Source organism: Bubalus bubalis, chromosome 17, assembly GCF_019923935.1.
Source record: "Bubalus bubalis isolate 160015118507 breed Murrah chromosome 17, NDDB_SH_1, whole genome shotgun sequence".
NCBI lineage: Eukaryota > Metazoa > Chordata > Mammalia > Artiodactyla > Bovidae > Bubalus > Bubalus bubalis.
In genome coordinates, this window is record NC_059173.1 from 1,873,486 (window position 1) to 1,887,210 (window position 13,725).

At 41.1% G+C, this 13,725-nt stretch overlaps 2 protein-coding genes across 2 annotated transcripts in view; one reads left to right on the top strand and one right to left on the bottom strand.

Moving 5' to 3' along the window:
* Positions 1 to 13,725, bottom strand: part of LOC112582842 (immunoglobulin lambda-1 light chain-like) — a gene marked incomplete in the record, with an annotated part of 281,468 nt that overhangs the window by 124,365 nt on the left and 143,378 nt on the right.
* ZNF280B (zinc finger protein 280B) lies at positions 1,209 to 12,527 on the top strand. The gene is made up of 3 exons (XM_045163186.1): positions 1,209 to 1,365; positions 2,107 to 2,165; positions 7,930 to 12,527. Exon 3 carries the CDS (start codon positions 8,001 to 8,003, stop codon positions 9,636 to 9,638), a length of 1,638 nt encoding a protein of 545 aa, XP_045019121.1. The 5' UTR covers positions 1,209 to 1,365; positions 2,107 to 2,165; positions 7,930 to 8,000; the 3' UTR covers positions 9,639 to 12,527.

Below are 13,725 nucleotides of genomic sequence, written 5' to 3' on the forward strand. Positions count from 1 at the left end.
GGTGTTGGAGAAGGCTCTTGAGAGTCGCTTGGACAGCAAGGAGATCAAACCAGTCAATCCTAAGGGAAATCAACTCTGAATATTCACTGGAATGACTGATACTGAAGCTGAAGATCCAATACTTTGGCCACCTGATGTGAAAAGCCAAGTCATTGTAAAAGACCTTGATGCTGGGAAAGACTGAGGGCAGGAGAAGAAGTGGGCAGCAAAGGATGAGATGGTTGGATAGTATCACGAACTCAATGGACATGAGTTTGAGCAAACTCCAGGAGATAGTGAAGGACAGGGAAGCCTGGTGTGCTGCATGCAGTCCATGGGGTTGCAAAGAGTCCTACATGACTGAGGATCTGAACAACAATGAATTAAGGTAAATTTATAACATTACATATAAGAGAAAGGAGAGTTACAAATAACTATCTCAAAAAGTTGTAAAGATGAGCAACAGAACAAACTTACAGCGATAAGAAGGAATGAAATTGATAAAGAATGAAAAATGAGTATAATAGAGAAGAAAATATTGTAACAAAACCAAAACTTTATTCCCCCATATGACTACTAGGAGACTTCCAGCAGAACAGGGCATTTAAAAAAGACTCTGTAAAGGGCCAAAAAAAGAAACACTTGCGAATATGATCTGTGGCGATTAATCAAGTTTGCAGCCATAGACAATAACCAAAGGAACTGGCAAGTCCCTGTTCCAACTTTAAGGACTCTGAAAATTGAATTTCACACAATTTTCACGTCAGAAAATAATATTCTTTTCGGTTTTCCTCAGCCATTAAAAAGTGTAAGGCTCTAAAATTAAAAAAAAAAGTAAAGCTCATTCTCAGCTCACTATAGGCTGTGCAAAAACAGGGGCAGGCTGCCCTGCATTGATCCAAATGGAATTCCAAGAGGAGGGGCTTCAAGACCCAGGTGTACGGTCAAGTTCCTTAAGCAAGGGGCAGGTCACCCCGAGGGCTGTGAATGCTGGACACCATCACTGGACTCCCCTGGTAGACTCGGATGCCGCTCTCAGCCCTGTGCCCTGGCGACTGTGCAATCTGTTTTTTATTTTCTTCGGTGAGCTGCGCAATCTTGACAAACCCAAGACTCTTGAGATTCAGGTTCAGCCTGACCGCGCCCCCAGCGGTTGCCGCCAGAGGTGCCACTGCGCGCGCATGCGCCCAACTCGGTCTCGTGGCCAATCAGATTGCAGGCGCCGACAGCTAGCAGCCAATCATCGGTGGCAGCGGGCGTGCCTGTAGGGGCAGCTGTGGCGGCGCCCCAGGCCTGAGGAGGCGTCGTCCCCTCGGGCTCAACCCGGGGACCGCCTAGGGCCAGGTGAGCTGCCGGCAGTTCTGGCACCGCCGCCAACGGGGACCGGTAAGACCTGGGGCGTGGTGCGGCCGAAGCGGAGCCTGAGGGCCGAGGGGAGGGTTTCTCGGGTCCCCACGCTCGCGGGGCCTTGCTCGGCGGGGCGGCCTGTGAGGGCCCGGGGGCCCTCAGGAGGGAGCGTGCGGCCGGGCCCACAGTCCCCGAGGTCCCTTTCGCCCTCTTCCCTCTCGAGTCTGGGCGGGCGCTGCTCTCCGGCAGCCTTCCTTCCCTGGGGGTGGGACGAGCCAGCTCGGGGGAAGGGCCTGTCAGGCCCCCGGCCCCCGCCCAGGTCTCCTGTGGAACCTAATATATTTAAACACACACACACAAATCTTCACGGCGGGTTTGTGACTCGGGCCCGACCCGGTTCTGGACCCAGACACAGTCAGGCGGGCGCAGCAAAAAAAAAAAAAAAAAAAAAAAATCGATCTAGTGGCCTCTTCACTGCCGCGGCACCTTGGTCGTTTTCCTGTTTCCTCTGCCTCTCCTCGGACTTCAGGGCTGCCCCTGTCCCTGGGGGGCCCGAGATTTAGGCCTTTGGTTCGGGAAGTTGGCAGGTATTTGTTTGTTTGTTACTGAGAGAAGGGAGGTGGGAGGAAGAAGCTCAGGGAAGAGGAGTTCAATCACTTGCGCTGGTTGAGTGTGAGACGCCTGGTCAGCGTCCGTAGGGTAGGACCAGGTAGGGCCTGGGGGATAGAACATTCCTGGAACACGTGACTCACCCTGACCTTTCCCTCTGCCCGCCCCCAGGATGTGACCTTCTCCTGCCTGGGAACTCTCAAGTGCTCGGTTTTCAGTGTGCCCCTGAGGTAAGGTCACGGACATCTTTACAACAAGGAACAAAGTTGTGTCTTTCTTGCCTTCCGTTTTTCTCCTTTCATTCATGGGCTGACACGTTGCTGTTGAGAGAGAGTTCTCCTGACTGGGGATTAGCTGACCCTGATTGCGGGTGGTGACTTCAGGGCAATCATGGTTTCAGGTCACTCTGAAGCTCTCTGAGTTGCAACCTTCAAAACAGGCAGGGAGGCTGGTGGCTTGCTTTCTCCTGCCATCTTGAAAGAAAAAACGTAAGAGCACCATGGGTTTTAAGCTGTGTAGAGCTGACTCCTACCACTTGGTGAGGCTAAAATGAGGCAGTGCACATATCCTAAGGTTTTAGCTACCAAATCAAAGTAATGAAGGTGTGGGAGTTCCCTGGTGGCCTGGTGGTTAGGATTGTGGGCTTTCACTGCAGTGGTCTGGGTTCAAACTCTCTCAGGGAGCTGGGATCCCACAAGCCGAGCAGCATGACCAAATGAATAAATGAATAAAGTGGTTCATTCAGAGAAAATGTGTTGTGATTTAACATGTTTACATGGGATTACTTGCTCATTTCTGTACCCTTAAGGGCTTTATTTCATTAAGTAATTGAACTCCACAGGATGGGGGCAGGGGACCATCTCAGTTCATTTCATGCCAGTAAACAAGATCATAGGTAGCTCTATGCCCAGCAACTTGTGCCTACAGCTCTGTTGTATAGTTATCTATTGCTGGTACAGCTTTGAACTTTACAGCACATCAATGTTGCCATGTTTTGTTTTGGTCACACCATGTGGCTTCATAGGATATTAGTTCCCCAACCAGGGATCGCACACAGGATCTTGGCAGTGAGAGGGCTGAGTCCTAACCACTGGACTGCCAGGCAACTCCTGTTTTTAGGTGTTCTGGTTTGTTTTGTGTTTTTTAATTTTTGCCATATTTATAGGAGAACTGTTCTGTGTGTAAGTATGATGTGAATGATATTATAACTCGAAATGTTTGTGTTGTACATATTATCTCAAAATTGAATAGTTTGAAAGAACTTACATTTGTTATCTCTTGGTCTAGAATCCAGTTGGGTAGTTTAGCCTCAGGGTCTCTCCTGAGGTTGTAGTCAAGCTTTTATCTGGTTTGGCAACCTCTGAAGACTTGGCTTGTTGAATCTGAGCTCTCTCACTTGGCTGTACTCAGGAGGCCTCAGTTCCTCCCTCTGTGGGCCTCTCCAAGGGGCTGCTCGTGTGGAGGCTGCTGTCTTTTCCCAGAATGAGTGATTCAGGAAAGAACTTGCACCCAAGATAAAGTGCAGAGTCTTTTTCTGAAGTTACACATCTTCACTTCTGTATTTGCTTAGTCTCACAGGTCAACCCTGTGATAGTTTGAGAGAGAACTACACAGGGGTGGGAATATCAGGAGATGTGATTCACTTGGGGTCATCTTGAAGGCTGGCTACCATACCCATTAATCCAGCATGCCAACCTTTCTTCATATGATCTCAGTACTGTTACTATGAGCAAATTATTTGGCTTGTGTACACTTCTTGTGTGCTAGATCTACTTAATTCTTGTTTATTCATTGATATTCTAGCAAGTCTCTTCTTTGTCCTGGATTAAGTTTTCTGTTTCTCTGGATGGTTCCCATCAGCAAACAGACTGACTATAATGTCACCTCTCGTTAAAAATCCATCTTTTGGTGACACATCCTGCTTCTGCTTATTTTATTTCATATTTGCTTTTTATAGACTTCTACAGAATTGCTTGTAGAATTTTTTATCTCCAATTCTCTCATTTTCCTTTAAATCCACTCTTGTCAAGGTCATCAGTGAATTCCAAATGTTTAACTCAGTGGTCAATTTTTAGTTTTTATTTAATTTATTGGCAGCCTTTATCAGAGTAGTTCATTTCCTCCTCCCCGAAAAAAATTTTTCATTTGGATTACAGAATGCTTCTCTTTCCTGCTTCTCTTCTACCTACAGTTCTCCCGCATACAATGTGACCTTTGTGTCTGGCTTTATTCAGATATCATATTTTCTTTTTAAATATTTATTTATTTAGCTATGCGACATGTAGGATCTTAGTTCCCAGCCCAGGGATGGAACCTGTGCAGAGTCTTAAACACTGGATCTCCAGGGAAGTCCCATAGTTCATGTATTTTCAAGATTCATCCATTTCATGGATGTATAGCAGTACATGTTTTTTATGGCTGAATATGGTATATGAATATGGTATATGGCTTACATGTAGTCCATTGTGAGCGTATACCAATTTATTTATCCATTCACCAATTAATGGATAATATTTGGATGGTGTACTCTTTGTGGCTATTGTGTGTAATGTTGCTGTGAACATTGGTTTTTGCATGGACTTAACATTTTCAGTTTTTATGGATATATACAAAAGAGTGAAATTGCTGGATCATATGGCTACTCTACTTCCCTGGTGGCTCAGACGGTAAAGTGTCTGTCTACAACGCGGGAGACCCGGATTCAATCCCTGGGTTGGGAAGATCCCTTGGAGAAGGAGATGGCAATCCACTCCAGTACTATTGCCTGGAAAATACCATGGACAGAGGAGCCTGGTAGGCTACAGTCCATGGGGTCGCAAAGAGTCGAACACGACTGAGTGACTTCACGTTCATGTTTATGGCTACTCTATATTTAATTTTTGAGGTACTGACAAACCAGTTTTCCAAAGTGGTTGTTCCATTTTACAGCAATTACATCAACAATATATGAAGATTCCTTTTCTTCACATCCTCTGCAGCACTTGTTATTATTCCTCTTTTTGATACTGAGACTGATTTACATTTTCCTAATGATGGGCAGGAGGAGAAGGGGATGACAGAGGATGAGATGGCTGGATGGCATCACTGACTCTATGGACACGAGTCTGGGTGAACTCTGGGAGTTGGTGATGGACAGGGAGGCCTGGCGTGCTGCGATTCATGGGGTTGCAAAGAGTCGGACACGACTGAGCAACTGAACTGAACTGACTGAATGATGTTAAGCAGTATTTTTTGTGATTGTTGGCCATTTGTATATCATCTTTGGTGAAATGTCTATTCAAATTCTTTTCCTGGTTTTTAAATTTTTTTTTCTTTTATTGTTGTAAAAAGCATGTAACTTAAATTTTACCATTTTAACCATTTTTACATGCTAAATATTTCACACACTTTCATTAGCCTTTTTGGAGAAGGAAATGGCAACCCACTCCAATGCCTGGAGAATCCCGTGGACAAAGGAGCCTGGTGGGCTACACTCCATGGGGACGCAAAGAGTTGGACACGACTGAGCAACTAACACACACACACACACACACACACATAGTCACAGTGTTGTTTTGTTGCTGTTGTCATTGTTATAGCTGTGCTATGCAGCCTGCATGATAGTTCCCTGGTTGAGGATCATACCCAGGCCCCTGATAGGAAAGTGTGGAGTCCTAACCTCTGAACTACCAGGGAATTCCTTATCACACTGTTATGAAACAGATCTCTACACCTTTTCATCTTGCAAAATTGAAACTCTATACCCATCACCTGTCCCATTAAACAACAGCTCCTTTTTTCTTCCCTGTTTCCCTAGACCCTGGAATCCATCGTTCTCCTTTGTTTCCTTTCTGTTGCTTGACTGTGTTAGATATTTCATATAAATGGAAACATACAGTATTTGTCTTTTTATGACTGGCTTATTTAATTTAGCTTGATGTCTTAAAGGATCATGAATGTTGTAGCATGTGGCAGAATTTCTTTTATATGGCCAAATAATGTTTCATTGTATGTAAATATCATATTTGATGGACATTTGGATGCCTCCACCTCTTAGCTGTTGTGATTAGTGCTGCTGTGAGCATGGCTGTGCAAATATCTCAAGACCCCATGTTAACTTCTTTTGAATTTATATCCAGAAGTGGAATTGCTGAATCATGTGGTAGTTCTGTTTTTAATTTTTCAAGGAGCCTTTATACTGTTTGCTGTAGCAGTTGCACCATTTTAAAGTCTATCCATAACACACAAGGATCCAGTTTCTGTATGTGCTTGCCAAGAGTTGTCCTTTCCTTTCCTTCCCTTTACCTTTCCTTTCCTTCATATGTATACACACATACACATACACGCACAATTTTTTTCATATCCTTTTCCATTATTGTTTATCACAAGATATGAATATAGCTCCTTGTGCTATCGGAGAAGGCAATGGCACCCCTCTCCAGTACTCTTGGCTGGAAAATCCCATGGATAGGGGAGCCTGGTAGGCTGCAGTCCATGGGGTTGCTAAGAGTCAGACGCGACTGAGCGACTTCACTTTCACTTTTCGCTTTCATGCACTGGAGAAGGAAATGGCAACCCACTCCAGTGTTCTTGCCTGGAAAATCCCAGGGACGGGGGAGCCTGGTGGGCTGCTGTCTATGGGGTCGCGCAGAGTCGGACACGACTGAAATGACTTAGCAGCAGAGGGAAAGCTTTCAGTTTTTCATTATTAAGTATGATGTTAGCTGTGGGTCTTTTACAGGTACCCTTTGATTGAGAAAGTTCTCTGCTGTTCTTAGTTATTAAGTGTTTTTTTTAACCCCTATTATGAAAAGCTGCTAGATTCAGGGAAATGCTTTTTCTTCAGGCAGATGTGTTTTTTGTCCTTTATTCTATTAAAATGGCATAATGTTGATTGACTTTCATATAATGAACCAACTTTGCATACCTCCATAAATCCCACGTGATCATGGTATATAATCTTTTTTATATGTTGTTAGATTTTGTTTGCCAGTATTTTGTTGAGGACTCTTGCCTCTATCGGAGAAGGCAGTGGCACCCCACTCCAGTACTATTGCCTGGAAAATCCCATGGACGGAGGAGCCTGGTGGGCTGCAGTTCATGGGGTCGAGAAGAGTCAGACATGACTGAGTGACTTCCCTTTCACTTTTCACTTTCATGCATTGGAGAAGGAAATGGCAACTCATTCCAGTGTTCTTGCCTGGAGAATCCCAGGGACGGGGAAGCCTGGTGGGCTGCTGTCTATGGGGTCACACAGAGTCAGACACGACTGAAGTGACTTAGCAGCAGCAGCTTGCCTCTATATTCATAAGGGCTATCGGTTGTGTGTGTGTGTGTGTGATGTCTCTGTCTGATATTGGTATTAGAGAAATACTGGCATCACTGCCTGCTATGTGGGGAAGAAACATGTGGAGTGAAGGATGTAGCATTGTTGGATTTAAGTTTAGTCAGGATTAGAGGGAGAAATTTAGGATATATCAGTGTGGAATTGGGGTGAGATTATCAAGAGAAATCATTCTCAATTTGCTAGGCCTGTGTTAACTGCTTGACATTGAATTATGCTGTTTGTGGACTATGTATAGATACTTTATACTTTGAATTTGCTACCTATTTTCTGTATTAACATTTATGAAATTAGTTTGTGTGAATCAGTGGTAATGTGCATTTAAGATATGTTTTCTTCCAATTTTACTACAAAACAAGATGCCATTGAATAGCTGATGCTTTTAAATACTCGTCCTTTACATGTGATTTCACCTAATGATCAGTGTTGTTGGGTTTTTTTTTTCCTTTCTTCTTTTAAATAGAAGAGATTAAAATCAACATGGGACAAAGCTATGATTCTCGAGTCATAGAGACTTGTAGTCATAGGTTTTTCAGCTGTCATTTAGTCTCTTTGACACTCAGTGTCTTTATCTGTAAGATAAGGGTGTTTATAACTACCCTAGAGTTTTGGAGATAATTAAATAGCGCATTTTTCTGTACTTAACTAATATGTAGTATGTTTTTACTTAGGTGGCAGTTTATATAAAGGAAGCACTGGGACTTGTGGCCACATCCTTCAAGAATAAAAAAGTATTTAAAATATGGAACCACCATGTATGTTATGTGAAGAAGACCAAGAGCCAGAACCACAGAAAAGTGTAGGAGAAACCAAACAAGTAGATGATGAAGATGCTGAACTGATCTTTGTTGGAGTGGAACATGTAAATGAAGATTCTGATCTGATCTTTGTTGGAATGACCTCAAATTCAAAACCAGTCGTTTCAAACATATTGAACAGAGTTACCCCAGGTTCATGTTCAAGGAGAAAAAGGTATGGTCACTTCAGGAAAGATAATGCTCACAAATTACAGCCTGTTAGTCATGTGACTCGTACATCCGAAGCAAAGATTGTCTTGCCAGTTTCTGACTCTGAATCAAGATCAACAGATAGTCCTATTATTATTGAGCCTTTGTCTAAACCTGATTATAAAAATATTTCACCACAAATAGTGCCTAATAGCTTTTCAGAGTTATGTTCTCCTTTGATTACCTTCACAAGTTCATTGCAGCATCCAGTAGAAACAACAGTTTCTGCAGGAGATATGAATAAAAGTCCTCGTGTATCAAAGCGACTTTCCACTTCTGAAACAAATAGCACAAATCCCAAAAGGCCTAAACTCAGTGATGGAATTATAGGGGAACATTCTTTAGCTTTGTCCCCTTCAGGTATTTTTCAGCAAAATTTTTTGACTACTCAGCAAAGCACACTAGACAGTGTTCATACCTCATTAAGCCATGTTCAGAATGGAGAACCTTGTCCAACAGCTTTTCCAAAGGACAATGTTCATTGCAAGCCTGTAAGTCCTTTAGGGGAAAATGGACTAACAAAAACTGACTTTCCAAGTTTAGCAAGTCAAAAAAAGATTGTTGATCCCACAGAAGGCAATCTGATAGTGTTACTTCGTGACTTCTACTATGGACAGCATATAGGAGATGGGCAGCCAGAACCGAAGACTCACACAGCCTTTAAATGCCTCAGCTGCTTGAAAGTTCTAAAAAATCTCAAGTTTATGAATCACATGAAGCACCATTTGGAACTTGAGAGGCAGAGAGGTGACAGCTGGAAAAACCACACCACCTGCCAGCACTGCCACCGCCAGTTTCCCACCCCATTCCAGCTGCAGTGTCACACTGAAAGTGTCCACACTTCCCAGGAGCCCTCCACAGTCTGTAAAATCTGTGAATTGTCCTTTGAGACAGATCAGCTTCTCTTACAGCACATGAAAGACAATCATAAGCCTGGTGAAATGCCCTATGTATGCCAGGTTTGCAATTACAGATCATCAGTCTTTGCAGATGTGGATGCACACTTCAGAGCATACCATGGAAACACTAAGAATTTGCTTTGCCCGTTTTGTCTCAAAATTTTTAAAACTGCAACACCATACATGTGTCATTATAGAGGACACTGGGAAAAGAGTTTTCACCAGTGTTCCAAATGTCGGCTACAGTTTTTAACTTTCAAAGAGAAAATGGAGCACAAGACCCAGTGTCATCAAATGTTTAAGAAGCCTAAGCAGCTAGAAGGATTACCTCCTGAAACAAAAGTTGTTATTCAGGTATCACTGGAACCTCTTCAACCAGGATTGGTGGAAGTAGCATCCATTACTGTGAACACATCTGATTCTGAACCATCACCCCCCAAATCTAAAAGTAGGAGTTCAAAAAAACCCCGTTAATTCTACTTTCAGTAAGTCTGAAGCAAGTATTTCAGTCAAAGTTAAAAACCCCATTAAAAATAAAAAATGCAAATTATAGCATTATTCAATAGTATCAAATATAGTGAAACCAATGGGTAATTTGTGTGTGTGTGTGTTTTTTTTTAATTCATGAAGTACAATTTTGTTTGATCTGAATGTTGAGATGTTTTTTAAAAATGATATTACCTGTTTTTCATATAATTGTCTTAACACGTGAAAAGTATGTGTGTGTGCGTGTGTGTGTGTGTGAGAGAGAGAATGAGAGAGGAAAAGTAACAACCTATTTATTTTGGTATTTCATGTTATTTGTAAGTTCGAAAGCTCTACTATACATATAATCTGTAGAGTGTTTTAGCAATGTAATTTTAAACTATTTTCATGCCTTGAAGATCTCAGTATTAACTATATAGCCAGATTGGAATGGCTTTGTTATGGTATGGTCCCATGTGCTGCTGAACTCTCCAAAGTGCCTCTGTTGTGCTGATCTAAGATAACCTGGCTCTGAAAGCCTGGTGTGGAGAAGTTGATGGAGAAGCTGTGATGTGAGTTTGGACCAGACACAGGGTGGTCAGCGGAGAGCTGTGGCTTCTTGTCCCAGTTGAGTAAGAGGCACACATTCACTCCAGGCATGGAGCCAAGGCAGAAGGAACACTGTCTCAGAGTGTCTTTACCTAGCCCAGGGACAGCTAAGGAAGCCAACCATTAAAATGCCTGTGTTTCTTGAGGGGCCCCTGCAAACATCAAGCAGGCCCCTGTGTATCATTGACTGCAGTTGGAGAAGCAGAGATAGTTAATAGAATGAGGCCTGGTGCCTGTGGACCTCCTGTTGAGTGATCAAAAGGGGAATTTGATTCATTCCATCCCTTTTCCCATTTGGCTGGCCTTTAGTCAGAGTGAGGTAGCCATATCTGTCTCAGTCACAGTAATAAAGCAAGTTAAGATTCCCAAGGAAAAAAGCCTTGACGTCCAGTTTGATTTGTACTGGACCCATAGTTTTAACTGAAAAGGATCAAACACAGGGAATCTGTTCAGTTTATGAATTGGGCTAAATTTTGTTCTCTTACCCTTAAGCTACGATGGAGTTGTCCGAGAATAGTAAATGTAGTAGATAAAGAGGGTCCAGGGTGATTAAACCCTTTATAGAACTTTTCCTTACCTTTTCCAGTTACATGTGTCTTACCCTAGTTGAACATGTGAAGTTTTCAGTTTTGTATCTTATCTTGCCTTGGACATGAATGTATTACAGTTAACAGTTAATTCTTTGTGTGTGTAATTTCCCATTTTATCAAACTAATACTGAGTTTCGGTCTTACTTGACACAGTCTGATGTGCAGGAATTGTCTCGTTTATTTCAGTAATTATCAGGTCATAGGGTTATTATCCTTCCTCTAATCTATCCAGCTATCTAATCTGTGATTATACTTGTGGAAACCTTTTTTCTTGCAGTCTCCAAGGGCTCTTTCACAGACCTGCGGGGTACCCTCTTAAGTATTGGTTCCTGAACACCAGCACACTTGGCTGCCTCTGTGGGTTCCTGGAGCTGAGTCTCCTTAGGCATGTTTTAATGCCGTCCCTTCTCCACTTCTGGCACAAATACCTAGCAATCTCTGTGCACCATTCAAGGAACCTGGGATCCTGGCTCTAGACCTATGCCAGGAGAAATCTCTCCTTTTCCTCTTCCTTTCTCCTCCTCTTTATCTCTCCCCACTTTTTTTTCCCCCTCCTCAATTTATTTAAATTCTCTAAGCTTTCACAAAATGCTGGAAAGTGATAATCACCAAGGGGTTAGTGTCCCTCTCAGAGCTGGAGAGGAAGGATACAAATGACCAAGCTGTAGTGAGCATATTGTCTGTATTTTAGGTAATTTAGAGTATAAATTCTATTGTATTTATTTACTCAGTGCTTGATTGATTGATTTGCACTTTGAATATTTTACTAGGCCTTTCCAGTTAGTTTGCTTGGGCCAAAGCACTTTGCTAAGTGTCAGCTTAAACCACTTTCTTTAGGTGTAGAAAGAGTGTGTGTGTGTGTTCTGGTCTCAGGTGAAAACGTCTATGTATAAATAAATGTGCAGACTTTTGCATACTTATCTCCTTTATTCTATTTCTATAGTAAAAATGTGAAATGTTTTAGTTACGTGTTTTTACTGTTGCTTAGTATTATCGACACTGTTACTGTTTGCTCTGAAGTATGCTCCTAAGGAGTACGAGTTGTATTTATTGCCAACTAAAAAGGTTCCAGTGATATGGTCCCTGACTACCTCCTCTCTTCCATTCTCTGTCATTCTACTCCACTATTTTCCCCACTGGTGCACTGTTGTTGACAACACTGGCCTTGCTTTTCCTCAAGCAAATTCCATTTCTTCCCGATCCAAAGACTTTGCAACTGCTGTTCTTCTGGAAATGCTCTTCCCCTAGGCCTGCATGGCTTGCTACCTCCCTTGTTTGATCTTCACCAATGTTGTTAAAATCACACAATGAAATCTCCAACCCCCTCCCTTTCCTCCTCCTCCTTAAAGGCACTTTATGTCTCTACCCTCTTCTTCCCTCTCCAGCCTAAATTTCCTAGATTTTCACACACAAAAAACTGAGAAGAGATAATAACATCAGGGCTTTGCATCTTAGAATTAACTTGAGTCAGTTTCTGTGCCTGCAAATAAAAGATAGTTAATAGTGAGTTGAGTTCTTTCAGGAGCTTTCTCTGTTTTTCTATTGATACCTCTATATTTTTTTAAGGCAATGTCACTTTGTTTTGTTTACAAATATATTGAATATCTGTCAAGATTACTATTTTGTTATTGCCCTTTGTGAATTTCCTTGTCTATTTTGCTTGTTCTTTCAGATAAAATTTATTATTTTATTAATGTTGCCAAAAAATTGTAAGTAAAATTAGTATTTATAGAAATAAAATTTTTAAAAAAATTATTTCTGCTGTCTGTCTTTTTACAAATAACATGGCATATTTTTAGATTTTTAAAATAATCTTATGTTGGCCAGGACTTCTAAACAGATGTGTTAATGGGTTTTCTTGTTTTTAGTACCATCAAAGGCAATGAGTATATGGCTTAATAAATTTCTATTTCTGTTTTTAGAATTTAAAGAGAATTGTTTTATTGGATAGTTTACAACATCTGTTGAGACATTTACTTTTCTTTCTTTGTCCTTTCCTTTCTTCCCCTATCTCTCTTCCTCTTTCTTTCCTTCCTTCCTCCCTTTCTTTCCCCAGGTTTTTGCTTGACTGGACCTTGCCTGAAACAAAAGTAATTCCACTCAGGGTTGAATATTATCCTCTCAGAATCTCATTCCATTTCTCATTTCTAGTATTAGAGTTAACTTCCTCTTCCCCTTATTAGATTTGCCACAGTTGTATCAATGTTTCTGATTTTCTTTTTCCAAGAAGCAGCTCTTGTTTTATTATCCCAACAAGTTTTATTTTTGTTGTTGTCTATTTTTGTTTCAATTCATATATACCTTCTACTTTCTTTAGGATTTTTTTTTTTTAATAACCTTGTATTTTAAAAGCTTTCTTTACAGGTTTTTATGGAAATATATTTGATTTACAGTGTTGTGTTTCAGATGTATATCAGTGATTTAGTTATGCAGATACATATCTATTCTTTTTTAGGTTCTTTTCCATTATAGGTTATTACATGATACTGAGTATTTCTTTTTTTTTTATAAAGGGTTTAGGACTTGACCTACCATTATTTAAACAGCAGTTTTGTCCGAATCCCAAATATTTTTATGTATACATTTTTTTAATTAAAATTTCATTCACTATGATTTTTGGTAAGTTAATTCCAAAGATTTCATTATTTGCAGGCTGAATGTTTTAATTTATAGTTTACTGAGAATTCAATTTTCCTTGGAGCTCTAAGGGTATGTGTGTATATACACTGACATGTCTATATTCACAACCTTTTCAGGTTACTACATGGTTTTTTTTTTAAGATATATAAATATATTTTAAAAGATATTTTCTCTTTGTATGGTAAAAACGTGAAATGTTTTAATTCTAGAAATCTGTTCCCCAAAATTAATATAGTATAAAAAGTAAAGGTATAAAA

What these genes read in the sequence shown, in the direction of transcription:
- ZNF280B (XM_045163186.1), top strand. Translation starts at nt 8,001, where the DNA reads ATGGAACCACCATGTATGTTATGTGAAGAAGACCAAGAGCCAGAACCA.